Source organism: Doryrhamphus excisus, linkage group LG17 (assembly GCF_037039965.1).
Source record: "Doryrhamphus excisus strain RoL-2023G ecotype Guam linkage group LG17, RoL_Dexc_Guam_v1.1, whole genome shotgun sequence".
NCBI lineage: Eukaryota > Metazoa > Chordata > Actinopteri > Syngnathiformes > Syngnathidae > Doryrhamphus > Doryrhamphus excisus.
In genome coordinates, this window is record NC_136373.1 from 3,060,047 (window position 1) to 3,088,012 (window position 27,966).

The following is a 27,966-nucleotide window of genomic DNA, read 5'->3' on the forward strand; positions in this document are numbered from 1 at the left end:
TTTAGAAAAGAAACTTGGTGTATGACTTGGATACTATGAACATCCAGCAGCAACACAACATTTTGACATGACTACTATTTATTCATTTTCATTCATTCATTTTCGCGGGGGTGCTGGAGCTTATCCCAGGCGGGGTACACCCTGGACTGGTGGCCAGCCAATCACAAGACACATATAGACAAACAACCATTCACACTCACATTCATGAGTTCATATGGAAAATTTGGAGTCGCCAATTAACCTTAACGGGGAGAACATGCAAACTCCACACAGAGATGGTCGAGGGTGGGATTGAACTCAGGTCTCCTAGCTGTGAGGTCTACGCGCTAACCACTTGATCACCGTGCAGCCCTAAATTCATATCAATTTATGAAATATGGGCCGTTATTTTTATTCAAAGAAGAATATTCAGTCAGAAATCCCTACATTTTTGTTGGTTTTTGCAACAAACTTGTCCCACTTTGTTTGACGGTCCTTGAAGTCACCATTGTATGTGCTAACATCATATTTGGTCCAAAATGTGGGAATACACCGGGCCGCCGTGCAGCCGCCTTAATAGAGACATTATTAAAAAAAAAAGGACTCTACTGGCTATGAAGAAAATAAATAAAAATAAGGCTGAAATGATAACAAGTGAGCATTTCTATCCCAATTTGGTGTACTTGTGAAGGTTAATCCAGAATACATGGAACCCATCCACGATGACCCGACAACTACCTGCTTTTGTCTGCTTGTGTACACAATAAACGTATTTTGTGATGCCTTCCGTGTGTGTAAGGGGCAAGGGGGCCGGTGTAAGCAAGGCGAGGCCTACATGTCTCATATTACACTCAGGGTTCCTAGTTGCAACAATGCAAAAACTATGCATCAAATGTTGGCTGGATAGGCGGTATGAGATGAATTCAAGGACAAATTGGTTATTAAAGTTACAGGGAAACCAAACGGGAGTGAAGGGACCCTTGATATGTTACGTGGATGTTGTTGGGCTCATATTTTCTTGATGCCAAAGAGCTGAATTTTGGTCTCAGGTGACCACATTGTCTGAGTCATTCAGGTATTGATTGAGTCTTCTTGAAGCGAGGCTATCTTGGTACCGGGTGCCACTTATAGATATTGTTGTGTTTGAACATGATGTTCTGTTATACGGACAAGCTGCGGTGAACTCAGTAACATAACACACGCCCCTGCAGGTCACCTGACCCTCCAGGACCCCTCTGATTCACCCCAAGAAGGGCTTGGAAAAACTTGGAAATAATTTCATAGTGTAAGCTAGCATGCTTGTTGTTGTCATCACTCACGCGCTGATATTATTATTGATCATTTTTTTGTTTCTATTAGCCATCTCTGCCCTCTAATGAGTGCCTATGTATGCTAGCCCATGCCATAGACTTCCGTTGAGCCATTAAAGAGTTAAATAGTGACACGGTTCAGGGTCCAATAGGTTAATTAGTAATTAACTGAGACAGTACCTTACAGTTCCGCACTTCATTTCTATTCATATTTTATTTAGCTCTATATTAGTGCCCGACAAAGCTCTAATATACGTGTGTAGAAGTGCTTTTAAGACGTAGATTCACCGTAAAGAAATGTCGCTTGTCCTTTTGTCACAAGACAAGGCCACCACATAATGCCGGGGGTCAATTATTGACAGGATTATTATGGGAAGTTTAAATGCTCCCTCCTCAAAAGAAGGTGGTTAATGTGTACAGTTTAAAAACAATGTTTGGCTACGTTCAACTTCTTCAACACACCAAAAGGTGTCAGATGTAAAATAAACTTAAATAGCGACAACGTTTCATTGATTCATTGAAAAAAGCCATAATAATCATTCAAGGATGAAAGTTCCTGTTTGGTAATGTTACTACAAAAATGGCAGCATGTGGAGTTACGTCATCGTTGCAATGCGGTGGAAATGACCTTCTTCATGACCTTTAAAATGAAAAAAGTCACACATGAAAAATGTGGGGAAAATAGAATTGTGTAAAGTGAAACTAGCTTTGGACAAGTGGTTAGCAAGCAGGCCTCACAGCTAGGAGATCCGAGTTCAATTCCACCCATGTTCCCCCCGTGCAGGCATGGGTTTTCTCCGGGTACACCGGTTTCCTCCCACATTCCAAAAACATACTAGGTTAATTGGCGATTCAGAAATTTACACTGATAGACTTCCCCTCCCATTTCATGTGGAAGTGGTACATTTTTTGCTTTGTTGTTCTTCTCAACTCTTTTTGCAACTTTTGATTTTGTTCAGAATAAGTCAATCAGAGACGCTAACTATTAAACTCGGTAGCTTACTATGCTAGCGGCAGCTGTCTCTTATGTTCCTGCAGTGATCCCATAGCCTACACAATATGATGAAATATGAAAAGATGAGTGAGTGTGAATGGTTGTTTGTTTATATGTGCCCTGTGATTGGCTGGCCACCAGTCCAGGGTGACAGCTGGGATAGGCTCCAGCACCCCCGCGACCCTTGTGAGGATAAGTGGTAGAAAGGAAAGGAAATACAGCTGGAATAGGTGCAGATTCTGGAAGATCTAGAAAGCTTTCTGTGAGGGTTATTGTGTGTAGCTGCTCTATAGGAGTCCACAACTCAACACAAAAGGCTGAAAATGAGCATAATAGGTCATGGCGTGTGTTGACTTACACTGCAGTGTTTTATAGTATTTTTTTATTTTAAAAATGAAATAAAATAAATAAAAATGAATAATACAAAACACTGTCCCCAAGATATTATATATATATATAGATATAATCAGCTTCCCCGTATTTAAATGATGCTTTAAGATACAACTTTTAGTCTTGAAATTATAGAAAGAAAAGGAAATGTTGCTGTGGTCTTTATATTGACAAGCAGTGGCTTGTTTGGCAGGGTAACAAACACCCCTCCATTAAATATTCATGGTTCCTCCCTGGTTGGAGGTGCTTTCATTTCAGATCTCCTTCAGTCCTGACTGGCTACGCTATCTACTAGCGGCCAAATTGAGGCTCTTGCGAAACATTTGGTTACAAATTAATCCACTCCCTCACATTTAGCTGCCACTTACACCAGTCCAAAGTTTAGCCCTCAATCCTTCCAATAATTCATGTGATGGTTAATATTTGAGCAAGACGGATGAGCCCATCCACTTTGGAACGAGAGACACAATGTGTTGTGTTATGTGTTACACATATCCATGAAGCAAAGAGGAAACCTCCTCCAGGAAATAGTTCAGCAGTTCGGCATTTTGGGAAAGCACTTGGGAGAACAATCGGTTGTGTTATTTTTTTGTAGCTTGGCAGAGCAACAGAGCACGGGTGTCCTACATGCAACCCGGGGGCCATTGGGGTCTGCAGCTGACTTTTTATTGGCCTAGATTTGATAGATAAAATGATGTCCTCCCTTGCCAAATCATGATTCTGTCCGTCACCTTATCACGTTTTTTCAAAAATGAATGAATGAATAAATTATTGCTGTTTTGTGGTTGACTAATTATTAATCCAATTAATAATTAAAACCAATTATTAATCCAAATTATTAAAAGACAAGTTCTAAAAAAACAGTTCTAAAAAAAAAAGACAGTTCTATAGTCATCAGAAATTTACACAGACACACGCATGATAGACGTCCCCTCCCATTTCATGCGGAAGTGGTACATTTTTTGCTTTGTCGTTCTTCTCCACTCTCTTTGCAACATATAGCCTACACAATATTATGAAAGATGAAAATATTAATGAGTGTGAATGGTTGTTTGTCTATATGTGCCCTGCGATTGGCTGGCCACCAGTCCAGGGTGTACCCCGCCTCTCGCCCGAAGACAGCTGGGATAGGCTCCAGCACCCCCCACGACCCTCGTAGCGTGAGAAAAAGAATGAATGAAGTTCTATAGTCATCAGAAATTTACACTGACACACGCATGATAGACTTCCCCTCACATTTCATGCGGAAGTGGTACATTTTTTGCTTTGTCGTTCTTCTCCACTCTCTTTGCAACACTTGATTAACTACTAACTACTTAACTCGGTAGCTTACTATGCTAGTGGCAGCTGTCTCTTATGTTCCCGCAGTGATCCCATAGCCTACACAATATGATGAAAAATGAAAAGATGTGAATGGTTGTTTGTCTATATGTGCCCTGTGATTGGCTGGCCACCAGTCCAGGGTGTAGACAGCTGGGATAGGCTCCAGCATCCCTGTGACCCTTGTGAGAATAAACGGTAGAAAATGAATGAATGAATGAAAAGATGAACGAATGATACAAGTGTAATGGTGACTGTAGGGTTGCTATATTAAGTAATGGTAAAAACTCTATCTAGAAAGTCACAAACAGGTTTTCTATTGGGTTTATTTATATTGAATCTTAAAAGAGGGACGGCTGTACAACAACATAAGACAATGCAGGACTAACAACAAAATCGATGGATGGATGGATGGATGAATGGATGGATGGATGGATGAATGGATGGATGGATGGAATTGTAGAATATACTAAAACACAGAGGGCAGGATAGGCTTGCTTTGATGGATATACAAGACCGCATATTAGCTCCTATGGCTAGGTAGAACAATAAGCAATGCCCTTGAGGCATCAGGCCATTTGGCTTGTTACCACAGCAATATAAAGCCCACAACCATTAACAGACTGTTGGACTGCTGTGGGAACACTGGGCTGTAAATCACAGGACTAATACAAGTCATAACTGCGGGCCTCAGAAAAAAAGCCAAACTGAGGTCAGAGCGAAGCCCATGGCTGCATGGATAATGAAGCGTGTCAAAAAAACAAAAACAAAGTAAGATCTCTTTACCCTGACCTTAACCTGCTTGGTTGGTCCCTCCATCCAGTGTGGGGGGGTCGTCATGAACCCATTAGAACACACGGCACATTCAATATCCTAAAATAGGCCCAACACAACTCATTAAATCTTGAAGTGACGCATAGGAAACATTGTGGGGTGGGGTCGGTGAGAGTCATGTGACCATTCCGGGATACGGGTCCCTAAAATGGCAGGTAAACACAGCTTATTTTGTGCTGTTCAGCTCGTTTTAAAGCACATTGATGATTCTAATCAGTTAATAGGGGGTCAAATATTCACATTAAATTATAATTTTTAATGAATTCATGTAAAATAAATTATGAAAACATCGCCACAGGGCTTTTAGCCGTGAAAATTACTATGGAAAGCCAGATTTCTGATCTCTGGTACTGCATATTCCTCAGTATTTCCTGGGTTCCTGTCTGGGTTCTTATGGGTTAAAAAAGTAGTATTTACATATATTTACCTTTATTTAAATTCCTACAATATAAAGTACTAAATATGAAAACCATGACTTTTAAAGCATCAAGATATATTTGTAAAGTAGTATTTACATATATTTACCTTTATTTAATCCCATTTAAATGTTAAATTCCTGCAATATAAAGTACTAAATATGAAAACACGATGACTTTTAAAGTATCAAGATATATTTGTAAAGTAGTATTTACATATATTTACCTTTATTTAAACCAATTTACATGTTACATTCCTGCAATATAAAGTACTAAATATGAAAACCATGACTTTTAAAGCATCAAGATACATTTGTAAAGTAGTATTTACATATATTTACCTTTAATTAATCCCATTTAAATGTTAAATTCCTGCAATAAAAAGTACTAAATATGAAAACCATGACTTTTAAAGCATCAAGATATATTTGTAAAGTAGTATTTACATATATTTACCTTTATTTAATCCAATTTAAATGTTAAATTCCTACAATATAAAGTACTAAATATGAAAACCATGACTTTTAAAGCATCAAGATACATTTGTAATGTAGTATTTACATATATTTACCTTTATTTAATCCAATTTAAATGTTAAATTCCTACAATATAAAGTACTAAATATGAAAAGCATGACTTTTAAAGCATCAAGATACATTTGTAATGTAGTATTTACATATATTTACCTTTATTTAATCCAATTTAAATGTTAAATTCCTACAATATAAAGTACTAAATATGAAAACCATGACTTTTAAAGCATCAAGATACATTTGTAATGTAGTATTTACATATATTTACCTTTAATTAATCCCATTTAAATGTTAAATTCCTGCAATAAAAAGTACTAAATATGAAAACCATGACTTTTAAAGCATCAAGATATATTTGTAAAGTAGTATTTACATATATTTACCTTTATTTAATCCCATTTAAATGTTAAATTCCTACAATATAAAGTACTAAATATGAAAAGCATGACTTTTAAAGCATCAAGATATATTTGTAAAGTAGTATTTACATATATTTACCTTTATTTAATCCAATTTAAATGTTAAATTCCTACAATATAAAGTACTAAATATGAAAACCATGACTTTTAAAGCATCAAATACATTTGTAATGTAGTATTTACATATATTTACCTTTATTTAATCCAATTTAAATGTTAAATTCCTACAATATAAAGTACTAAATATGAAAACCATGACTTTTAAAGCATCAAGATACATTTGTAATGTAGTATTTACATATATTTACCTTTATTTAATCCAATTTAAATGTTAAATTCCTACAATATAAAGTACTAAATATGAAAACCATGACTTTTAAAGCATCAAGATACATTTGTAATGTAGTATTTACATATATTTACCTTTATTTAATCCAATTTAAATGTTAAATTCCTACAATATAAAGTACTAAATATGAAAACCATGACTTATAAAGCATCAAGATACATTTGTAAAGCAATCAAAGCAAAAAGCAGCAAAAAAAAAAATGTATTGACCTTCTTAATGATGCATGCATGATGCAAGCACTGTTCAGTATTTACTGTACATTGCACCACTTCCTGTCACGCCTCCGTGTCCTTCCCAATGTACTTCCTGCTTGCATCTGCATGACCTTGTTGTCATCGCTACACCTCATGATATTTAAGGCCCTCGGTGACCTCTGCAGCAGACATCAGTCGTGTTAGCGCTCGATTCCCATCCTACAATGCAGTTCTTTCACTGCACTCTCTCCCTTTTTTCGGAAGAGCGACACTAAACTCCGCCTCCTCCTCTAAATGTGGATCACCTGAGTGGTGAACCAGGAAATAGAGACTGCGGCAAGTGGAATGTCCTTCAAGGGATATCCTTCAACTTAACTCGCTTTTTGTATTCTTGTTGGACTGCACTGCTCATGAATATATTTCAGCCTTTCATCACTTTGAAGGTCATGGTCATCATATATGTAAAAAAGACACACACACATGCGCTTTGCAAGCATGAAAGGTGTTATCAGTATAAACAAGATGGAAGACAGAATGTAAGGAGAGAGAGAGGGAATATCCTATTGCAATATGTTCTTTCTCCAAAAGGAGGCTGTGTCCTGCAGCTGTCATCAGTGATGGAAATGTACTGTCACACCCAATAGGCCATGAGTGTCAATATGTGGCTTGGGGGCCTTTGGTGTACAGCAGCATGATTTTTATCCTCTTCATGTCTTAAAAAAAAAGTAATAATAGAAAATAAATCTCCATCCATTAAGTTATATGCACTGAGTGATAAGGCCGAAGTAGTAAGGTTACTCCCTTTGGGCAAGTCCTTGTGTATGTTTCCAAAACAAGTTTATGTAGATGCAAAAGAGCATAGGAGCGATGACAGTGGCGATAAAGTGTCTGTGACCCACTGAATGTCACATGTACAAAATATTACTCCTCAAGGAGCTGCGGTGAATTCTTTAGCCGCTGCTAGTTTTGTTGTGTTAATGACCTTTTTCATTGTTTGTCACACTTACTGTTTCAGATCATCAAACAAGATTAAATATTAGTCAAAGACACAACTGAACACAAAAGTTTTTAATACATTTTTTTATTATTTAAGGAGAAACAAATCCAAAGCTGTATGGCCCTGTGGAAAAAATACAGAAAAGTGGGCACACACTTTTAATACACACCGTATAAATTTAAATAAAATAAAATAAAATTATTTATTTATATTATATATATATTGAATAAAAAATGAATATATACAGTATATGACGCAGCACATGCATTAAAATGCGGAAATTCATGCATATAATCAAGAGGAAAAGTTGTATCTTGCAGTATAATTCATAATATGATTAAAAAAGAACAGCACGAAATGTTAAAAATGCCAAAAACCAAGAAAAAAATCAACTTTATGACAGTTTATGATGCTATTTTCATTTCCAATGTTAATATAAGCTGTTTTTCGTTTTATATTAACAATGTTTTATATTAAAACATATGCTATTCCGCTCTTCTTCTCCAAATCGATAGGGAGTAGTAATGAGCTGAAAGCCGACAAATAATCTCCTGGCGAGTAAAACCAACGAAGAAGAAAGCTGTCAGATGTTGACGAAAGGCTAAAAGGGAACAACGTGCAGGGTTGAATTTAAGTGTATACGCATGATACAATCATTTTAATAGTGTATAAAACTGTGGAACAGCCATGGATATAGAACTGTATTTGATAGCTGCTTCCATCCTCGCGGTGATGATATTTTTCGCTGTGAAGTTGCGGAAAAAGACGCAGGAAGGTAAGTTAGCATAGCGTAGCATAACATAACACGATACTGTAGCGTATACGATTACCTTTTGCCAAATTAACATTGCAAGATGTGAAATAGTGGGTGCTTGTCTGCACATTTATGCTTAAAAGTCATCGGCTGTCAACTCTTTTTTTTTATTTTCAACGACCGAAACTTCGTGAATGTGTTTTAGGCTACGTCAGCAAAGTGTCCCACCTTTAAAATTGTCCGTATGCTTTTCACAGCCTGAACAGAAATTTGTGTTCCTTTGAAAAACAAAAACAACAATGACACAACATTAAATATAATGAATATCGTTCATAATGTTCAGTTGACACTGGCAAAATCACAGAGAACTTATTGAGGTTGTCTTTTGATTGACATTATAATATTGCACACTGAAAAGGCATTAAGGTACACTTATTTGTTAACTACTCTGTTTCAATTCTCAACACAGCTGATAGAGAGAATGACCAAGCTGTCGTCAGAGCCGCAGGTGTTCGCCAACGGCCAGTTGTGGAGGAGCGAGGCGCCGGAATGCCGCGTAGGAGGAGAAACCTTGCAGCGGTGATGGCCAACAGACGACCGCAGATGCAACAAGAGGAGCTCGGTAAACATTCACTCTATAGCTCATTCATAACCTTTTTACATCAACATTACCAACATTGTGATGACTTAAGGGGACCTATTATGCTCATTTTTGGCTCTTTGTATAGAGCTGTGGACTCGTAGAGCAGCTCAACACAATAACCCACACAGAAAAGATCTTCCAGAATCTGCACCTATTCCAGCTGTATTTTCTTGGATTTCCAAAACGGTCTATTTATTCCACCCACAACCCGCCTCTGGGTATGCCTACTCCCCTGTGATTGGCCCCACTCAGCTTGTATACCTAACAGCTTCTACTGCTTGTACCAGGGCGCGCCCATAAAAGGAAGTCGGCTCACTGTGACTTCACAAAGAGTTGGTGTTACAAAAAAACCCACTGGAACTGAGCTCTCAGTTTCATTTATTATCAACTCCTATACTGAAAAAAAATACAAAGTGGGGTTCGGCAGTAGTCCGGAAGTCCTCTTGAGCGTTTGAGAGTGTGACCAATCACAGTGGAGTGGGCGAGCCCAGAAGTGTGCTATGGGTGGAATAAATGAAAACAGACTATTTTGGAAAGCCAGGGAAATGCAGCTGGAATAGGTGCACATTCTGGAAGATCTAGAAACCAATGCACATCATCCAATGTCTTTTTTTTTTTGGAGAAAATGAACCTTTTAAAAATTTGTGGTGAATCCAGAAGAGGTGCGAGAAGACCACCAGCCTGGGGAGGAGGAGGACGATGAGCCAGAACAACAGCCCTTTCAGCCAAGTGCTAAAATTGGAGCTAAAAAGCAAAAGAAGCTGGAGGAGAAACAGGCCAAGAAAGCCCAGCGAGAGGTCAGAGACTGAGGCTATACTCTTGTAATAATTGGACGATAAAGCAACAAAACGACTTCTCTTATTGTGCAATGACTCTACCTTCAGGCCGAGATGGAGGAGCGTGAAGAAAGGAGGAAGATGCAGGAACTAAGAGAGCAGGAGAGACGGCAGGAGGAGGAGAAAGAGAGACTGCTGGAAGAGAAACAGGTCTCCATTTTTTAATTTTTTTGGTTGTGTTTTTCTCTTTTTCATCTGTGCATGAACACCTCATTGATGTCCAATCAGGAGGAGGAGGAGCGGAGGGCCAAAGAAGAGCAAGAGAGACGGGAGGAGGAGGAGTACCTAAAGCTCAAAGCCTCTTTTGTGGTAGAAGACCAGGGTGAGGAGGCGGAGCTCTCTGAAGACCAGGTAATGTCACTTAACATATCTTGTGTTTTTTTTTTTTTCAATAATTGCAACACAAAATGTGTGGTTTTATATTCCAGTCACGGAACCTACTCCAAGAATTCATACGTTACATAGAGGTGATGTGACACAATTCAACATTACCTGAAGAATAGGATGTACTGTGTTTTTAAATGGCATCACTTTGTCCACCAGAGCTCTAAAGTTGTTCTACTGGAAGACTTGGCCTCTCATTTTGGGATGAGAACGCAGGATGCCATTGCTAGATTGCAGGACCTGCTGGCAGAAGGCTCTCTCACAGGTTGGTCACACCTTGATCTTTACAACAATAATGTATATATATATATATATATATATATATATATATGTATGTGTATATATGTATGTGTGTGTGTGTATATATATATATATATATATATATATATACAAATAACTAATAATACTGTTTTTTCCAGGGGTAATTGATGACAGGGGTAAGTTTATTTCCATCACTCCAGCGGAACTGGATTCTGTGGCTCAGTTCATCAAACAAAGAGGCAGGGTTTCCATCACGGAGCTGGCCCAGGCTAGCAACTCTCTGATCAATCTGAGTCCAGTGATCCATACCACAACCTGAGAACAGGACTTGATCCGCGCTGAATATTCCGCTGGTCTAAAGCCGTCTCACACCTTCGTGCGGCGGCTTCAGCAGAGTTCATCAGTTTAGTCTTTTGTTGTCATGTTGTCCTAAAATGGCAACACATGACCTTCTTGTCATGCAACTCAACCCTATCAATTACTCCTGAGGACTTAATTCAATGTCAGGTTTGACTTTGGTCATTGCAGTCTTTTTCTGTTGGGGAGATTTTCCAGGACACGGTATCATGATTGTTTCGCCACAGTGGATCAGCATCGTGACTTTTGGCCTTTATATTCCGGATGCCCTTCCTGACAAATACCCATGATGCTTACTAGTGGAGATTCGAACCCGCGCAAAGTCCAGAAAGCTAATCACTACACCACAGCGGGCTCAGGACACAGTATCATATTTTTTAAATTAAAAAAACAAGTTTCATGTGCTCCTTTAGGAGTCCTTTTTTGTCTGCATTGCTTTAAGTTCTTGCTCAGTCAAGACTCAAATATTTTTTCTTTCTTTAAGGACATCATTTGAGTCCATTCAGGCTTCATTTTCAGACAGTTCTCTGCTCTATTTCGTCCCGTGATTTTTGATCCTCCTTTCCCTTAGTTAGCTCCCATGTGGAGGTGGCTCCTCGATCCTGAAAGCGCAAGAACAGCCCATCAGTGTAACATCCCTGGGTGGAAATCCACGCCTCACCTTTATAAGCACACCAAGAGGTGCCAGGTTATTCCTTAGATCATCACTGGCTTTAAGGAGGGGGATTCTTTCTGGATACAGTGCCGGTTTCTCGGAAGTAGTTGTCTGTCGGGCGAGAGCAAATGCTCTGACTTCACTTCGGAATTGAGTCAGCTGATCAACGACAGCCTGGAGGTTTCCAGAGTGGTTCATCGCCTCGACCTCCTGCAAGTACAAAAACTATTTGAGATCTGGGCAGACGTGTACGACTCTTGTTCTTTGGGTTGCTTCCATGTCCATGCTGACCTTATTGTGAAACGGTTCAATCCCAAACACATCCAATATGTCTCTGATGTAGGCCGTCATGGCTCCAAACACTGCTGGACTTCTAACTGCTCCAGCAGACTTGAGACAAAACGGTCAATTCATCAGTCAAATGAAGCTCATGTAAAAATTAATGTGTGAGCTTTTACTGAGGAAATGGGCTGTAGCTGGCAGTTGCCGTGGTAAATTAAATCCATGATGGCACTCATCGCTCGAGGGGTGTCGAAGTCATCGGCCAAAGCGGCTGTCACGTCAGCTTTTGTCTGAGCCAACCTGAGGTGAAGAACAATCAGAGAACCGTCATGGAATCAAGGCAAATTATAAAGTCATTGATAAAAACGGAGAAAAAAAACTACACCTCTCCCAGAGAAATGCATCCTGCACTGGCAAACACTGCAGCTGGCCCTTGGTGTAGGCCTGAGCATCACTACAGAAGGTCGAGATGGTTGCCAGGGAGATCCCAGCTTCCGACATGCTGCTGTTGCTGTAGTCAATAGCTATGGGAGACATTATAGAGCAGCCTCTTAAAGGGGGACCTATTATGCTCATTTCCGGGCCCTTTGTATTGAGTTTTGGACTCCAATAGAGCTGTTACACACAATAACCTTTCTAGATCTTCCAGAATCTGCACCTATTCCAGCTGTATTTCCTTGGATTTCCAAAACTGTGTTTTAATTTATCACAATCACTCTTCGCTACCCGGGCATGCCCATATATGGATTCGCACAAGGCTCACTGTGACGTCACAAAGAGCCAGCATCTGAAACCGAGCCATACCAAGCTTCTTTCAGGGCTCACGTCCACATGTGCATAGTTTTAACAACCTTAACAACATTTATGGGCCAGAAAAGTGGAAAAAGCATCATAGGTCCCCCTTAACAGCAGCTGCAGCAATGGGCATGTACCGTGCTGTGAATAGGTGGAACAGACCTGATCTATATTTGGTCAAGAGGCAGAACATCCGGAACTCATTGGCAGAGTGAGACCGCAGGAAGTCCTGTGGAATGAACACTAATTATCACACACCTGTGACAGTCGGGAATCTTACACAGTGGGGGGAAAATAAGTATTTGATCCCCTCACATTCATTTCATGTTCATTCATTTTCTACCGCTTATCCTCACGAGGGTCGCAGGGGGTGCTGGAGCCTATCCCAGCTGTGGACAATTTGGAGTTGCTAATTAACCTAGCATTTTTTGGAATGTGGAAGGAAACCGGAGTACCCGGAGAAAACCCACGAATGCACGGGGAGAACATGCAAACTCCACACATATATGACAGAGGGTGGGATCGAACTCGGGTCTCCTAGCTGTGTGGCCTGTACGCTAACCACTCGTCCACCGTGCAGCACTGATTATTGTGAGAGCAACAAGATGTAAAAAAACAAAAACATGACATTAATATGGCGGCATGGCGGTCGAGTGGTTAGCGTGCAGACCTCACAGCTAGGAGACCATGGTTCAATTCCACCCTCGGCCATCTCTGTGTGGAGTTTGCATGTTCTCCCTGTGCATGCGTGGGTTTCCTCCCACATTCCAAAAAACATGCTAGGTTAATTATAGCGACTCCCAAATTGTCCATAGGTATGAATGTGAGTGTGAATGGTTGTTTGTCTATATGTGCCCTGTGATTGGCTGTCTTCTCGCCCGAAGACAGCTGGGATAGACTCCAGCACTCCTGCGAGCCTCGTGAGGAAAAGTGGTAGAAAATGAATGTATTTGATCCCTAACCAATAGGCATGCCGCCCCCCCACAGACCAGCGATGTGTTCATGAAGCACACAAATGATTTAAACCCTGATGGGAACATCCCTAGTTTAGTTTGATGAAGCGAGTTACCTTGATGCTGATGTAGTTCTTCAGAGATTTAGACATTTTCTCTGCGCTGCCTTTGAGATGTAAATGTCCTAAACAGAGTCATGTTTAGTATGACAGTACACATCAGATCTGTATTGCAATGACAGGAACCTTAAGGCACATACAATCCCATGCCACTGAGTTACCTGAGTGCAAGAAGTAATTGGCCCACTGTTCACACTGATGATAGGCTTCACTCTGTGCCACCTCGTTTTCATGGTGCGGAAAAGCCAGGTCCACACCTCCTGAGTGGATATCCAGCTGACTCCCAAACACGGAACTAAAAGTCACCCCAGAAGTGACATGATGCATCACAGACCTAACAAAAAAACTGCAGTAACCAAACATCCCTTTGGGAGTGAAGACCTCGCTATGGTAGAACACTCAATATGCCATCCTGGTCTTCCTGGGCCCCATGGAGATTCCCAGTATGGTTCGTGTGGTTTCGCTCGCTTCCACAGAGCAAAGTCCCGCACGTCTTTTTTACCGGAAGTGCCTGGAAAATCACGCACAAGATCCTTAATATCGAACTACATTTATATGACAGTTGTGTACAACCACCCTTAATCGTAGCCACTGTGATTGGTCACACTCCTGAGGACTTACGGACTACTGCCGAAACCCACTTTATAATTTTGTCGATATAGGAGTTGATAATAAATAAGTAAACTTTTGGAGAGCTACTTGAAAAGTGGTTAGGAGCTACTTGTAGCTCTACTAGCTGAGTTACCGTGTTTGAACTCGGAGTGGTAATGTAGATCTGGGTTTGTGTCAATTTGGTCATTTGGTCATTAAACGTTTATTGCGGGACTACCCGTGTTTAAAAAAAACTTGGGTAGATCCACCGATTGTGGTGGTGGTGAGCTTGGACGCTCCCTGTATGCACACTATATAATGCTACACAGACAACTGCTCACTTAGACAAAACAAACACAGTTAAATTGTTAATTAGAGCTTGTACTTCGGATTCTTCAACATGACCAAGTCACATTGGGAAAGGATTGGGCTTCAGCAACAGTTATTTGCCACTATTGCCACTAAATATTTTATAATAAACCTTGAAAAATAGGTCATTTGGGACCCTATCCTCCACTTACCAGATTCTTCCTGAGAATCCACAGTTCCACCAAACTTGCCGTAGCGTTGCCCGATGGCCTGGATATCAAAGTACACATCACCTGCAGCCAAAAAGACAACATGTGTTTATGAAGGGGCTGGAAAAGTGGGAAAAAATACACTAGATCCACTTTTAATACTCACCTTCTTTGGTGGCGTAAGCTTTTCCATGTTCGATAATCCTCTGGATGAACGCCACAATTTGTGGTACGTTCTCGGTGACTCTTAAATAAGCTACAGGAGGAATCACCTAAAAAAAATAACAACATACATTTAAAATGTTAAAATGATAAAGTAGATTTGATTTGCTTTTGATTGACACACACCTTCAATGACATCATATCCTTCTTAAATTCCTCTTCATACATTCTGGCGATGATGGTGGGAGAGATATTCTCCTGGAAATGCGTTTTTTAGAATATTATACAACACAACCAAATAAAAAAGACAATTGCAGCATCCGGGTACAATAATGCCCTGCTTTTTGCCTGACAGTACTTGTCATTGTCATTAAAGCAAAGTGATGCCTCACCTCCCATCCTCTTTTGATGATTTTGTCATCAATGTCTGTGATGACCATAACATGGATGACTGTGATGCCAAATAATCTGGACAAAATCCTCTGCAGGACATCGAACCTGACGTAGGAACTTTGAGAGAAAATTATTATGAATGAAGGCCAACAATGCAAAATTGCGCACGCATCCGTGTCTAATATTTACCATGCGTGGCCCAGGTGGGCATGGTCATACACGGTAGGTCCACAGCTGTACCTAACATATAAACACAGTAACGTCCTGCGTGAACTGTAAATATTCACACTGCATGCATCAATGAACCTGTTCAATACCAAGTGGCTACTCCCTCCCGGGCCAGAATAAGAGGTTCTTTCCGTTTGGTGAGGCTGTTGAAAGTCTTTAAACCGGTGTCAAATCCCGTGGGGATGACCCACGTCCTCTCACACGCACCTCTGCTGCAGGATCCATGGAATTTGTTGATTATATTGATTCCGTCAGTTCGCCATAAAAACGACTTCACTGTTCTTCTCCACATGCTGTGACCTACAAAACCGGCGTAGCGCAATGGCTGATGCTAAAAGTTTGTATTTAGAGCGAGGGTGATCTTCGGTAGGATATTCATCATTCGTAAACAAGAAAGGTCAGAAAAAACAACAAAATACACAAATATGTATACACGCACACAATATTTTAGCACTACATAGGATTTCCAAACATACAAGACGGAAATCACGATGTGTGTGGTGTCTTCACGCGATACTTTGATACCCGGAAGTTCTTTGACATATCATGTGATTCGCTAATGTTGCTCCAGCCTTTAGATAAGAAACGCTAGTTCTAAATAGCTAAACATTTACTGAACGCTTTTAGGCAGACATACTACTTTTAACCACGCAAGATGCAGAACGTCATTAACACAGTAAAAGGCACGGCTCTCGGAGTGGCCGAGTTTCTCACGCCAGTGCTCAAGGTAAACTTATTTCTACTTCACAAGCCAGCACGCTGCTAGCTTGCTAGCAGGAGATGCTTCGTTGACATGTGGAGAACACAAATTCACATCTGTTGGAGACAGGCATTCATTTATGTAACAATTAGCTCCTGTTTAAAGTGAGTCTTGGGAATTGTTGACATAAATGAGTAACATATGGCTCATGGACACAAAGTGGGTGGGAAATTAGCACATCACAATTTTAAGACTTACGCTGTGTGTCAAGTTTGGCCCTTCCGGTTCTTTACTTAATCTTAGCATTTTGAGCGCGAATCTGGCCATAATTTTAAGATGGCGGCCTTTGATTCTGTTTGATGTTGTTAAATTTCACAGGAATCGAAATTCAAAGAAACTGGAGTCATCACACCAGAAGAGGTGACGACGTTAATCTATTAATTCTATTAATAATTTGCCCTTCGTGTGTCAAAACTCTCCAAATCTCTCCAAGTGTCTGACATTTCTTTTTTTGTGTTAGTTTGTTGCCGCTGGAGATCACCTGGTCCACCATTGTCCCACATGGAAATGGTAACTTGTCATTTTGTGCTTAAATGTGTTATGAAATAATGACATCTTGTGTTCATACTTAATGAGTTCACTAGCAGGGCAGTAATACTTTGCTATGTGTGACTCAGAAAAGCTCATTACATTGTTACGTCAATCTTGCTGAATTCCACATAATGGTGCAATGTTGTACTGGAGAAAACCAACTTACCTAACAGGAAAATTGCTACAGCACATTTGCACACAGCATTTTTTTTACAATTTGCTACTGGTAAAAAGACAGTGAATGAGTGAACTGGTTTAATTGCATAATTAATTACAATTAAATGACAGTGTATAGTCTATTAAAGTAAATCTAACATTTTCCTGCAGGGCCAGCGGTGAAGAAGTTAAAGTAAAGCCGTATTTGCCCCCTGATAAACAGTTTCTTCTGACACGCAATGGTAAGAAATGTTTTCTAGAACTTTTACATAACAACAACAAAACAGATATTTGTGAAAATAAACATATATATATAATATAAATATCCAAAGTACTGTACCTGCAGACCACTCCAATAGTGTTTTTACTATTATTTAGATTATGGTGCTCCACCACCAGCGCTAAGTGAAAATCTGAAAAATAACTGGCATCCACTTTAAACACTAGTTTTAGCCTTTATACCCCTCCTCCCAATAATGTTTGGGTTATGGTTATGCATAATATGCGACCATATATGATTGCTATGCTAACATACGCAGTGTTTCCCATGTATTTGCGGCAGCTGTAACTGCTTCATGACGTCATACTTACCTGGTCTGCCAGAGAAGAAGAAGAAGAAGACGTAGCAGGAGGGAACCAGTGTTGCTAACGTTGTGACTTTTTCCTCTATATTTACCATGTGTTCACACCCCTATGGATTCTTTTTGTAAAAAAAAAAAAAAAAAAAGCAGGGACAAATCTAGCAACCCAACATCAACACTGATTGTCCTGTAGGAAACACTGCATACACTGCAATACATATTATATAATGTACATTACAATCATTAGACGATTTGTCCTTTGCATCATCCACTGACAATAAAGACAGGACTTAATCATTTTTGAGTGTTTTCACTTTTGTTTCTTGTTTTACAGTTCCCTGTTACAAGCGCTGTAAACAGATGGAATACTCGGACGAGTTGGAGGCCATTATCGAGGAAGATGACGGCGACGGGGGCTGGGTGGACACTTATCACAACGCAGGTCTGATGACGCTATGTTGATTTACTTTTCACTCTGCTCCTAAAAATTGTTGTTTTTACGTGAAAATTACGATTTATTCACAAATATAATACCATGAACAATTTAAAACTTTTCACTGCTACCTTTCAGTAATTTTGTTTTCTATCAGTTAATACAGTCAATATAAAGCTTCTGTACAAATCTCTGGTCCTGTGGCTAAAAATCAGGTTAATACTTCCTGCTTTCATTTTGAAGCTGACTTGCATGTTTTGAAGGCTTATAACCAGGCAGTAGTTATGTTGCTGTTGTTGCGTCACACTTATTGAGCGATAATGAGGAAGTTGACAATAATACGCCAGGATTTGGATGAGTTCATTCACATAAGTGGGGACGACATTAATTATGTTCCTGTTTGACAGTCGCTGAAATTGATGACAGTATTTTCAGTGTGTCTTCAATCCAAATTAAAAAGTGACCAAAGACCTAGTCGTGATTCCAAGTTTGGGCTAGTCTTTGATAGAACACGTTTGTAACAATGCTTTCCATTGTTTCCAGGCATGCTAGGCGTCACTGATGCTGTACAGGAAATTTCACTGGACAATAATAAGGTATCTGCAAGGTTTGCTGGTTTTCTGTTGTTTGCCACTTAACACGGAGCTGATTGGTTTTGGAACTTAAGTCCTTAAAGGACCTTTTTTGCAGTCGAGCCACCTCTTTTTTTAGCTGTTTTTATATCTTTAGAACACACATAAAAGACAGATGTGTGTTCATGTTTCACATAATTGTGATTAATTAATGTTTTTTTTCCTTAAGGCGCCAGCCATGTTTCAATATATTGACTTGATTCCAGGACAAGAATATGAATACCACGTCTGCAGCATGTTGTGATGATGATGATGAAGATGACGAAGATGGAGAGGCAGCGGATATGGAAGGTACTAGGGTTGTACTGGTACATGTGTTCATCATCTGATGTAAATGGACAAAGACAAGTAGATAGGATGAAAGCAGTGTGCTGCTACTGTTCCCAAACTGGGGCTGTTGATGCTGCACTTGGGGCAGTAAGGAACTTTCATTGGCTGGAAAGTGGATTCCTTTATTAGCCGTTTTAAAAATAGTTTAAGCTGCAATTTTTTTTCTTTACCTTAAAACCTGGATAGATGCCAAATTGTGGTTGACATACCTTTACACAAGCTCTTTACACTTGTATTGTCCTTGCAGAATACGAAGAAAGTGGCTTACTGGAAACTGATGAGGTGAGACTGCTTTTTCCACTTTGTGTGTGTGAGAGAGAGAGTTTTTCATGAAGGTGCCACCGTCCCATGCTTGTCTTCTGTCCAGGCAACCTTAGACACCAGTAAAATGGTGGAAGCCAAAGTGAAAGTGGAGGCTGGGAATGAAGATGCTATCCTTCAGACAAGAACATACGACCTTTACATTACTTATGATAAATATTACCAGACGCCTCGACTCTGGCTCTTTGGATATGGTGAGGTATGTCATTGGCTCATTCTTCTAGTGTACATTATTGCATCATTGTTTACTTGCAATCCTCGCTCTTTTCTTCGGCTTGATTACTTATCGGCGCGTTTCTCAACAGATTGAAATTCAAAGCTTTCTGAACAGAGCAGTTGCTTGAGCAAGGCACTGACGTTATTGTCTTGAGCTTTGACGCACATTTTCTCAGTTTCTCGGGTGATCAAGTTGCGGCGTCTTTCAGGACCGGCAGCCTCTATCCGTTGAGCAAATGTATGAAGACATCAGTCAGGACCATGTGAAGAAGACGGTCACCATCGAGAACCATCCACACCTCCCACCGCCGGCCATGTGCTCCGTCCACCCCTGCAGGTGAGTTGAATAATGGTTCCACACTGTGCTAAATCTTGGGCTGCACCGTTTCTATTCTTTTCCCCAGACATGCTGAAGTGATGAAAAAGATAATCGAGACGGTGGCTGAAGGAGGTGGTGAGCTCGGAGTACATATGTATCCTTTTCAGTTGTTGATGATGTTGACTCTTTTACTCATCTTCATCCACGGTCCCTTTCACGCTAGCAAACAACACTTTCCTTTTCCTTTACTGCGGTTTTCAGGTATCTTCTCATTTTCCTCAAATTTGTCCAGGCTGTCATTCCCACAATAGAGTATGACTACACAAGACACTTCACCATGTAGCATCATGGACTATGGTTACTACGGTTACTGTGATTACAAGCGATCTGGTTGATCTGGTCACCCGCAAATGGTTGTGTTTTTCTGGAACACCTTGCACTGGTGCAGGATGCCGAGAATCATGATATGACTCGCCTAATTACTTTTTTTTTTTTTTTTAAGGCTGTAGGATGTCTGACTCTTTAAAGGAGGGCTTTTCCAGTGGGGCCACATGTATAATGGGGTCCATTCAGCGCTTAAAAGTGATGTATTTTGCACATATGTAAATCACTATCAAACATTCTAAGAACAATTTTAGCAGTTAGACTCTACCCTGCGCTCAGCTAAGCTAAGCTAGGCTAACCCGCCATCCATCCATCCATCCATTGTCTGTACTGCTTGCGCTCATTAGAGTTGTGGATGAGCCGGAGCGTATCCCAGCTGAGTCAGGGTGAAAGATGTATTATACCCTGGGCTGGTCTTTTAATCAATCGTTGACACTCACATTCACACCTATGGGTCATTTAGACACGGTAGCTCAGGTTTAATGTGGTCCACATGCTACGCTGCTTTCAGTTTACATTAGATTAGCAGCACTTAATGTACTGAAGGCTCTCACCGTTACCATTCAGGTTTTTAATTTGACTTAATCAAAAAAAGTAGCAATCAGGACTAAAAAAAACACAGCAAAAGTAACTAAGCTATAGCATAACAAAACTATACTCTAGTTTCAGGTCATGTATTTGGACGCTTCAAAGCTGTCACTTGTACAGTATCTCTGCTATGTTGCACGAGGGCTGAGTTTCCATGCTAATGCAAATTTCAAGAGCTGGCTTAGTGGTGTTGTAAAGCAACTGTCATTTTCCTGCTAATAAGCTAAATATGTGTATGGTCGTTCAGACGTTTGGTTTAGTGCATATGTCACCAAGCAGCTTGTGTGGTTAACATGGCAGCAGAAATTATCTTTGTGGTCTGTTTGTGTCAAATAATGAACAATGTATACATATTTGTATTTTATGTGCTACCTGTGAAGTCGCTTGATCACTTTTTAATTGACGTATCAATAAAGTTGCCCATAATAATAGCCGTCCTCCGTACTGTGCTATGTTTTTTTACCACCAGGTGGCAGCAGTACGCCAAAAGTAGTACATGACAACCAAACGAAGAAAACGTCCTTATGTCACAGCGGGTGCGAGGCGTAGAAGTGGAGGTCATGTGAATTGTTTCCAACATGTGTGTGATGTATCCCACTCTGTGGCTTTGTTTTTATGGCTTCTTTACAAACTTCCGACCGTCGGAGCCTTTCCTCACTGCCTACTTGATGGGACCGACGAAGAACCTGACTGAGGCGCAGGTGAGGTAGCTTATGGAGCTAAAGGCAAATTATACTACACGACTAACGCTACTATTACTATTAATATATGACTTATTTGGAGACCGCATATGTAAGTACTTTTGTTTTTTGTTATACCAGTAGGGACTCTGGAAGACAACGTCGCCGAATTCTAACTTCCGGCATCGGTAACTTTGAGGAAATACAGGAAAACATCGAATCAAGTGTTTATTTTTCAGAAGACCCCCCACGTGGTCTAGTCCTTGCCGCCACACATTTTTGTATGCGGAAGTAAACACGACACTGTAGCATCAATGTTCCATTTATTACCATCTAAAAGTATTTGGAGTGAGTTTGTTTGAACATACATATACTATAACAGCTTCGTGGGCGTAGAATTAACAGTTGGGATTGTTTAGAAACTTTTTCCAACGGGACCCACTTGATATTTTTACAATTTTTGTTAAAAGGTAAAAAGGCTTAAAAAATGTTTAAAGACAAAACCGATTTATTTTGTATCATAATATCAACTTCTTTACATTTTGTGCATTTTTTTTCTTATTATAGCTGTTTTTTTTGGCTTTACTTTAATTTTAAACCACCCCCGGGCCACATTTTGGACACCCGTGGTTTATTATTGTCAGCAGGGCTTCAAATACGTACCTCCCCTACAGTGTGTGTATACAGTATATGTATATTTAAATCCCCCAGGAGTACTAGTACATATACATATAAAAGTAAAAAGTATTCAATGGCCTTTTCACGCAGACAAAGTAGCCATTTCTTATCCAGGACAGTAGACGTGGGATTTTGCTAATTAAGCACTTTAACTACAAATTCCAAAGGACTAATGTGGTAAACCATTGTTAGACAGTCCCTGGACTGAACTAAACTGGTTCAGGGGGTGTTCAAGGTAGAAAATGGCATATTTTCAAGTACACGGCTGGTTTTGTTTTTTTGTCATGCTGCCATGTTGTTTCACTTGACCTTCACATGTCCTACAAACACTTTGTCCTCTGCCATTGTGCTTGCTGTGTCTTGTCTGTTGGCGCTTGGTGATGACATCACAGACAGGCAGCCTGAATCCAGTAACATTTAAAGTCTTTATCATTATGATGATTTAGACTGATTTTTGACCTTTTTTTGTGTTAGTTGAGTAAAATCTTTGATGCATTGACTAATTTAAATGTTTCTTTCTGCAGGTTGTGGGTGAAATCTATCCGATCTGGACATATTCCTACCTTGTGTTGCTGTTCCCCGTCTTCCTAGCCACAGACTACCTGTGTTACAAGCCCGTGCTCGTGCTGCAGGCGGCGAGCTACGTCGTCACCTATGTGATGCTGCTCCAGGCTCAGGGCCTCGTGGCCATGCAGCTGCTGGAGTTCTTCTTCGGTCTCGCCACAGCCTCGGACGTGGCCTACTACTCGTACATCTACAGCGTAGTGGAGCCTGCCCACTACCAGAAGGTGACGGCCTACTGCCGAAGTGTCACTCTATTCGGTTCGGCCGCCGGCTCGCTGATGGGGCAGCTCCTTCTCTCTGTGGCTAAAATCCAGCTAGTGTACCTCGTCTCCGCTACGCTCGCATCCGCCGCTGTAGCCTTTGTCTCCCCTTGGTTCTTACCCATGCCCAAGAGGAGCGTGTTTTTTCATAAGAGTCCCGCAGAAGTGGAAGAATATGACTTCAGTGGTGCTCTGATTGGGGAGGTGGACAAGTCAGATAGTGAAGTTCCTCGAGACCACCAGGAAGTCTCCACGGTGAGTCTTGAAGCTGCTCCACGTGTATTAGTCCAGGTTTTACCCGTTGTTGTCAAACAGGTGGCGCTGCCCGCCGAGGAGACGCAAAGAGGCCGTGGTGTCTTGGAGGTCTTGAGGATGTTGTGGATGGACTTCCTGCACTGTTACAGACGAGGTCCCCTACTTGCTTGGTCGGTGTGGTGGGCGCTGGCCACGTGCGGGTACTTTCAGGTGACTCTTTACTCTTTGGTTTGTTCCAAGATGGCGCCTTTGCTCCTCGGCATATCCATTTTTAATGTCATGCCGCCGGTTATTGTTTATGATGATGGCATGCCTCAAGGTTCCGTTCCTGGGCCTATGTTATTTTCACCATATATGCTACCACTAGGATCAGTCATCACACGGCATCCATTTTCTTTTTTATGCCGACTCAGGTGGTGAACTATGCCCAAGTGCTATGGGAGAAAGTCCGCCCCTCCCAGGAATATGACATCTACAACGGCTACGTGGAGACGGTGTCCACTCTCCTCGGTAAGATCCTCGTCACGTCCAATGGGAATGTTTACTGACTGGCTGTGTTGGGGACTGTCTCTAGGGGCGGTTGCTGCTCTGCTGGTGGGCTACCTGCCCGTGAGCTGGTCTGTGTGGGGAGAACTGGCCTTGTGTCTCCTGTCTCTGCTCATGGCAGCATGTCTGCTCATCATGGACCTGCTGAGGAACATCTGGCTGTGTTATGGCTCCTACGTCCTTTTTAGAGCCACCTATATGCTGCTAATCACTGTTGCCACGTGAGTACAAAGGGCGGGGGCAGGGGGCATGCCACTTGGGTTTTTGTGTATTGTACAGTCACATTAATGTAAAGTTTTATTAATGTATGCGTGTGATCGTTGCCAGGTATGAAATAGCCGCCAGCCTGGACATGCAACGCTACGCCCTCGTGTTTGGAGTCAACACCTTCCTGGCTTTGTCGCTGCAGTCTTTGCTGACTCTGGTGGTGGTGGACTCTGCTGGCCTCGGCCTCGACATCTTCACCCAGGTACGAAAACACAGCTGCCATTCATGACGTCTTCCTGACGTAGTTCCAGGAATTATGACAACATGGCAACATCTTCGTCTTGCTAGTTCTTGTTGTTTCCGTCGTCAAACAAACGTAAATATTAGTCAATGACAACATGACTCCACATTTTAAATGAACTTTAAAATGGAAAATGAAATCCAAACCTACATGGTACTTCTGTTGTAGTAACCGGTTGGGCCACCCTTAGCAACAACAACTGCAATCAAGCGTAAGTGATATCTTGCAATGAGTCTCTTAGAGCACTGTGGAGGAATTTTGGCCCATTCATTTTTGCAGAATTGCTAACCTTTGTTGTGGGTAATTTTGATTGGCTGGCACTCCTGGGAAGGCTTGCCACTGTTTTAGCTCTCACTGTGGTTTGCTGGAGTCCCAAAGCTTTAGGATAAAGTTACTTTTTGTGTTCAGTTTGATGTGAAACATTTAAGCGTGACTAACTACACTCCTCTGCCTAAAATGTGCTTGACTGACAGCCCTCCTTTTGCTCCCAGTTCTTCATTTACAGCGTCTACTTTGCCGTCATTGCTGCTGTCCTCCTCCTGGCCTGGCTCTACAACTTGGCTCGCAGGAGGCGCTCTCATCAGGAGGTTGTGTCCAGAAGTCCAGCAGTCGTGGCGAGCACGTAATATGAACGTTGTTGTCGTGCCATTGTTAGTCGCTGGCCTGTCCGCTTTCTTTGAATGCTGCATTCCAGAAAACTGGCAAGTTGGACAATTGAGACTTTCAACCAGGTCAAGGACATTGAACGTTGAAGCCCCGGATTTTCCCGCTTATGCACTTTTGATAAAAGTCGTGTACGAATAGTTCTAGATTGTATTTTTATAATGATGCTATAGTTTGTATTTGCACTGGTAGTGTAGCGGTTCATGCTGCTGCCTTGAATTCCTGCTCACTGTAATACGTGTTGTTGTGTGTAGTGAAAGGCAACTTTTACTACTACAAGGTATTGCTATTTCACAATAGGGGGTGTCCATATATTGCAGTATTCTTCATTTAAATCTGTTGAGAATTGCTAAAGTGTCTTTTCACAAAGAAAATTCTACATTATCATGTTGTTGTTAAACATGCATAACAAGGTTACATGGAAGTATGTCAAGGGTTTACATGTCCGAAAAGGAGTAGGAAGAACATTTAATCGTCTCTATGTTGCAGCATTATTGATAGTTTGGACACTTCCTATATTCAATGCTGTACCAGTTTACCAAAGTGTTTTTTTTTTTTTTTTTCATTTTGAGGTAAGACGTCTGACTGTATACAGCATATGGAACGTATCCAACTTCCCAGCCTTCCTGAATACAACATGACGCACTTCCGAGGTTTTGGCCAGCATGTGGCACAACCACATGGCATTTTCACAGTAGCTAGCTTACGTCTATCACTCAAACCACAGTAAAACACAATAATCAGTGTCGGTATGACCAAATAATTCATATAAACGTGTTTTAAGTGCACATTTTTTGCACTAGTGCCTTTTGAGTCTTGAACACAGCACTTAGGTGTCCTTACTAAGAATCAGCATGTTAATTTACCATGCAACTGGAAAATAAAGTATTTATTTGTTCATGAATAGCGTATTGTGTTAATGAATTTTTTTTTTTACACAGCCATGTTGGTCTGGATTTTTTTTTCCTTTAAGAATAAAAGTTTTCATTTCAAAATTTTGCATTTTGTCATGTGACTAATATTTACATTTGTTTGTTCTGACAAAGAAAAAATTAGTATATCCTTTAAACTATAAGATTCTTAAATGTACACAAGTGTATTATTATTCTATACTGTAAAAGAGGATTAAATTTGTAACATTATTGTAGAGAACTTAGTTTTGCAGGCATTTATATGGTATGAATATAAACATCAGGTATTGTTAGGTCAGGCTCCAGATGACTGTAAGCGATGCCATGACTCCGTTAAGGACAGCGACGCCATAATCCAAGAGCAAACCTTGCTCAAGGGTGTCTCTGGAAGAAAACAAATGACTAAAATGAGTCTCTGCACATATTGCACATTTCATTAAATATGAAGTAAACTCTTACCTGCATAGGAGCGTGACTGTTGGGGGCACCATGTTGGCTTTGTAGTTGTTTAGGTAGGCCACGGTCCATGACAAGAAACAGCAAATGAATCCTGCTAATACTGACAGAACCAGGATACTCCAGAAACCTACTTTTCACAAAAATATAAATTATTCAAAATTCGAGCAGATACATTGTAGCACTTCTAAAAAAAAAAAAATAGGACCACCAAATACTCACCCAACATCCTTACCTCTGTCCCATCGTCTTCAATGACCCTTTCAGCCTGCAGCTCTGCAACAGTCCAAACATTAGTCCATGCAGAATAGCAGTTATTTTAGGTTCTATCCTAACATTAATAGTATGGTAGCATCCGTGCTGGATTCATAAAATGGTCTTTGCTTTTGTTTAGTAGTTATTTTCCACTATTATGTTATATTAATACTTATATTTTGCACCTAGAATTTCACGGCCTAAAACTGTATAATTATACATTTCTTTATTTATGATTCCGTTACCTAACATGGTGTAGTACTAAGGAGTCCGTACATAATTCACCCCGGAACTATTAAAGTTGAGGTTGTTTCCACCCGAATGTTTCGGGCAGATGGAACAAGCATTTGGTTCGCTGCAGTTACGAGTGTGAGTTCATGTTAAACAACAAAATAAAGTTCGCTTCTGTACTCGACATTCAAATTGTAGTATTTATGTTTGTGTAAATTATTAAGTTTGTTGCTAAAAACCCCATCATTACCCCAATCTTTGTCCTATGTGTTATTCCGGTTGTGATTACGATCAACAGGTGATTCACTCAATAAATTTGTATCGACACTCCGAAAATGCACATTTAAATGTCACGACATTTAAAAGTTAACTGTGTTCAAAGTTCAAATATGCCAAATATAATATAGATGTGTGCTTACCTTGCAGTATGGGGTCCAGGAAGGCGCAAAAAACACCGACAGCCACAACAGCGGCGGCAGAAACCGGGACTGAAAGCAACATTTCTGGCCACAGTTTGAGCTTCACCACACTACCTTCTCCTCCGACCGTGCCGGTATGCGATCGATTCTCCATTATCTTGTTTTTGGTGTCACCGTACAAAAAAGCAAGAATTTCATGGCGTCAATTTTGTTCTAAAGGGCGCAACTTCACTTCCACAAACACCTGCGGCAATCAATTGGGGGGGAAACGGCTGCGCGTGCCAACTTCCGCCTTTTCTTCTTCGATGGCGGCTTTACGGCAGCGGAACTATCCATGACGTCACTCTTCTGCCATCTTGCGGCGGTATTGACAGCTCAGGTGTGTATTAAGGGTGTGGAAAATAAACTATATTAATCGATGCGCATGCGCGCGATGCGAGTGCATCGGCTCATTCACTGGGTATGGACGCATTTGACGGGTGAAATTTAGATTCATAGCGATGCGTTTATGGGTATCGGTAAAATCCGATGCAGGCGCCGTTTCATTAATGTTCCAACTTCACCGGAGAAGAACCAAGCAAATCAGGTCAGTGGATCTTCAGCTGCTTTCCAGATTGTACAGC

General features: G+C 40.7%; 5 protein-coding genes across 7 annotated transcripts; 3 read left to right on the forward strand and 2 right to left on the reverse strand.

The window, feature by feature from the left end:
• The first annotated feature begins 8,299 nt into the window (after window positions 1-8,299).
• ddrgk1 (DDRGK domain containing 1) lies at window positions 8,300-11,378 on the forward strand. Its single transcript, XM_058085965.2, has 8 exons — window positions 8,300-8,510; window positions 8,959-9,111; window positions 9,790-9,929; window positions 10,017-10,118; window positions 10,197-10,319; window positions 10,397-10,435; window positions 10,512-10,617; window positions 10,772-11,378. The coding sequence occupies exons 1-8, from the start codon at window positions 8,423-8,425 to the stop codon at window positions 10,930-10,932; spliced, it is 912 nt and encodes a 303-aa protein (XP_057941948.2). The 5' UTR covers window positions 8,300-8,422; the 3' UTR covers window positions 10,933-11,378.
• On the reverse strand, window positions 10,730-16,104 carry cars2 (cysteinyl-tRNA synthetase 2, mitochondrial). The gene is made up of 15 exons (XM_058085887.2): window positions 15,756-16,104; window positions 15,628-15,678; window positions 15,438-15,555; window positions 15,232-15,303; window positions 15,050-15,155; window positions 14,887-14,967; window positions 14,156-14,285; window positions 13,936-14,069; window positions 13,772-13,839; window positions 12,865-12,931; window positions 12,293-12,431; window positions 12,084-12,207; window positions 11,917-12,015; window positions 11,632-11,835; window positions 10,730-11,572 (listed from the first exon to the last, which is right to left on the reverse strand). Exons 1-15 carry the CDS (start codon window positions 15,956-15,958, stop codon window positions 11,486-11,488), a joined length of 1,683 nt encoding a protein of 560 aa, XP_057941870.2. The 5' UTR covers window positions 15,959-16,104; the 3' UTR covers window positions 10,730-11,485.
• Window positions 16,105-16,188: 84 nt separating this feature from the next.
• atg3 (autophagy related 3) lies at window positions 16,189-21,348 on the forward strand. The gene is made up of 12 exons (XM_058085964.2): window positions 16,189-16,393; window positions 16,745-16,786; window positions 16,887-16,936; window positions 17,285-17,355; window positions 18,029-18,136; window positions 18,671-18,723; window positions 18,966-19,050; window positions 19,337-19,371; window positions 19,457-19,609; window positions 19,836-19,963; window positions 20,031-20,099; window positions 20,207-21,348. Exons 1-12 carry the CDS (start codon window positions 16,322-16,324, stop codon window positions 20,286-20,288), a joined length of 948 nt encoding a protein of 315 aa, XP_057941947.2. The 5' UTR covers window positions 16,189-16,321; the 3' UTR covers window positions 20,289-21,348.
• A 120-nt stretch (window positions 21,349-21,468) lies between these two features.
• slc19a2 (solute carrier family 19 member 2) lies at window positions 21,469-26,057 on the forward strand. 2 transcript variants are annotated; one of them, XM_058085916.2, is made up of 7 exons: window positions 21,469-21,618; window positions 22,800-23,354; window positions 23,415-23,564; window positions 23,768-23,864; window positions 23,929-24,121; window positions 24,228-24,369; window positions 24,900-26,056. In XM_058085916.2, exons 1-7 carry the CDS (start codon window positions 21,496-21,498, stop codon window positions 25,032-25,034), a joined length of 1,395 nt encoding a protein of 464 aa, XP_057941899.2. In that variant the 5' UTR covers window positions 21,469-21,495; the 3' UTR covers window positions 25,035-26,056. The 2 variants fall into 2 exon arrangements, with proteins under 2 accessions (XP_057941899.2, XP_078654411.1); XM_078798285.1 differs by having other exon boundaries at window positions 22,800-23,564; window positions 24,900-26,057.
• arl6ip6 (ADP-ribosylation factor-like 6 interacting protein 6) lies at window positions 25,484-27,797 on the reverse strand. Of its 2 annotated transcripts, none has more exons than XM_058085992.2 (4): window positions 27,344-27,797; window positions 26,661-26,714; window positions 26,442-26,571; window positions 25,484-26,366 (listed from the first exon to the last, which is right to left on the reverse strand). In XM_058085992.2, the coding sequence occupies exons 1-4, from the start codon at window positions 27,495-27,497 to the stop codon at window positions 26,273-26,275; spliced, it is 432 nt and encodes a 143-aa protein (XP_057941975.2). In that variant the 5' UTR covers window positions 27,498-27,797; the 3' UTR covers window positions 25,484-26,272. The 2 variants fall into 2 exon arrangements, with proteins under 2 accessions (XP_057941975.2, XP_057941976.2); XM_058085993.2 differs by having other exon boundaries at window positions 25,486-26,366; window positions 26,442-26,568; window positions 27,344-27,784.
• Between the last annotated feature and the right edge of the window lie 169 nt (window positions 27,798-27,966).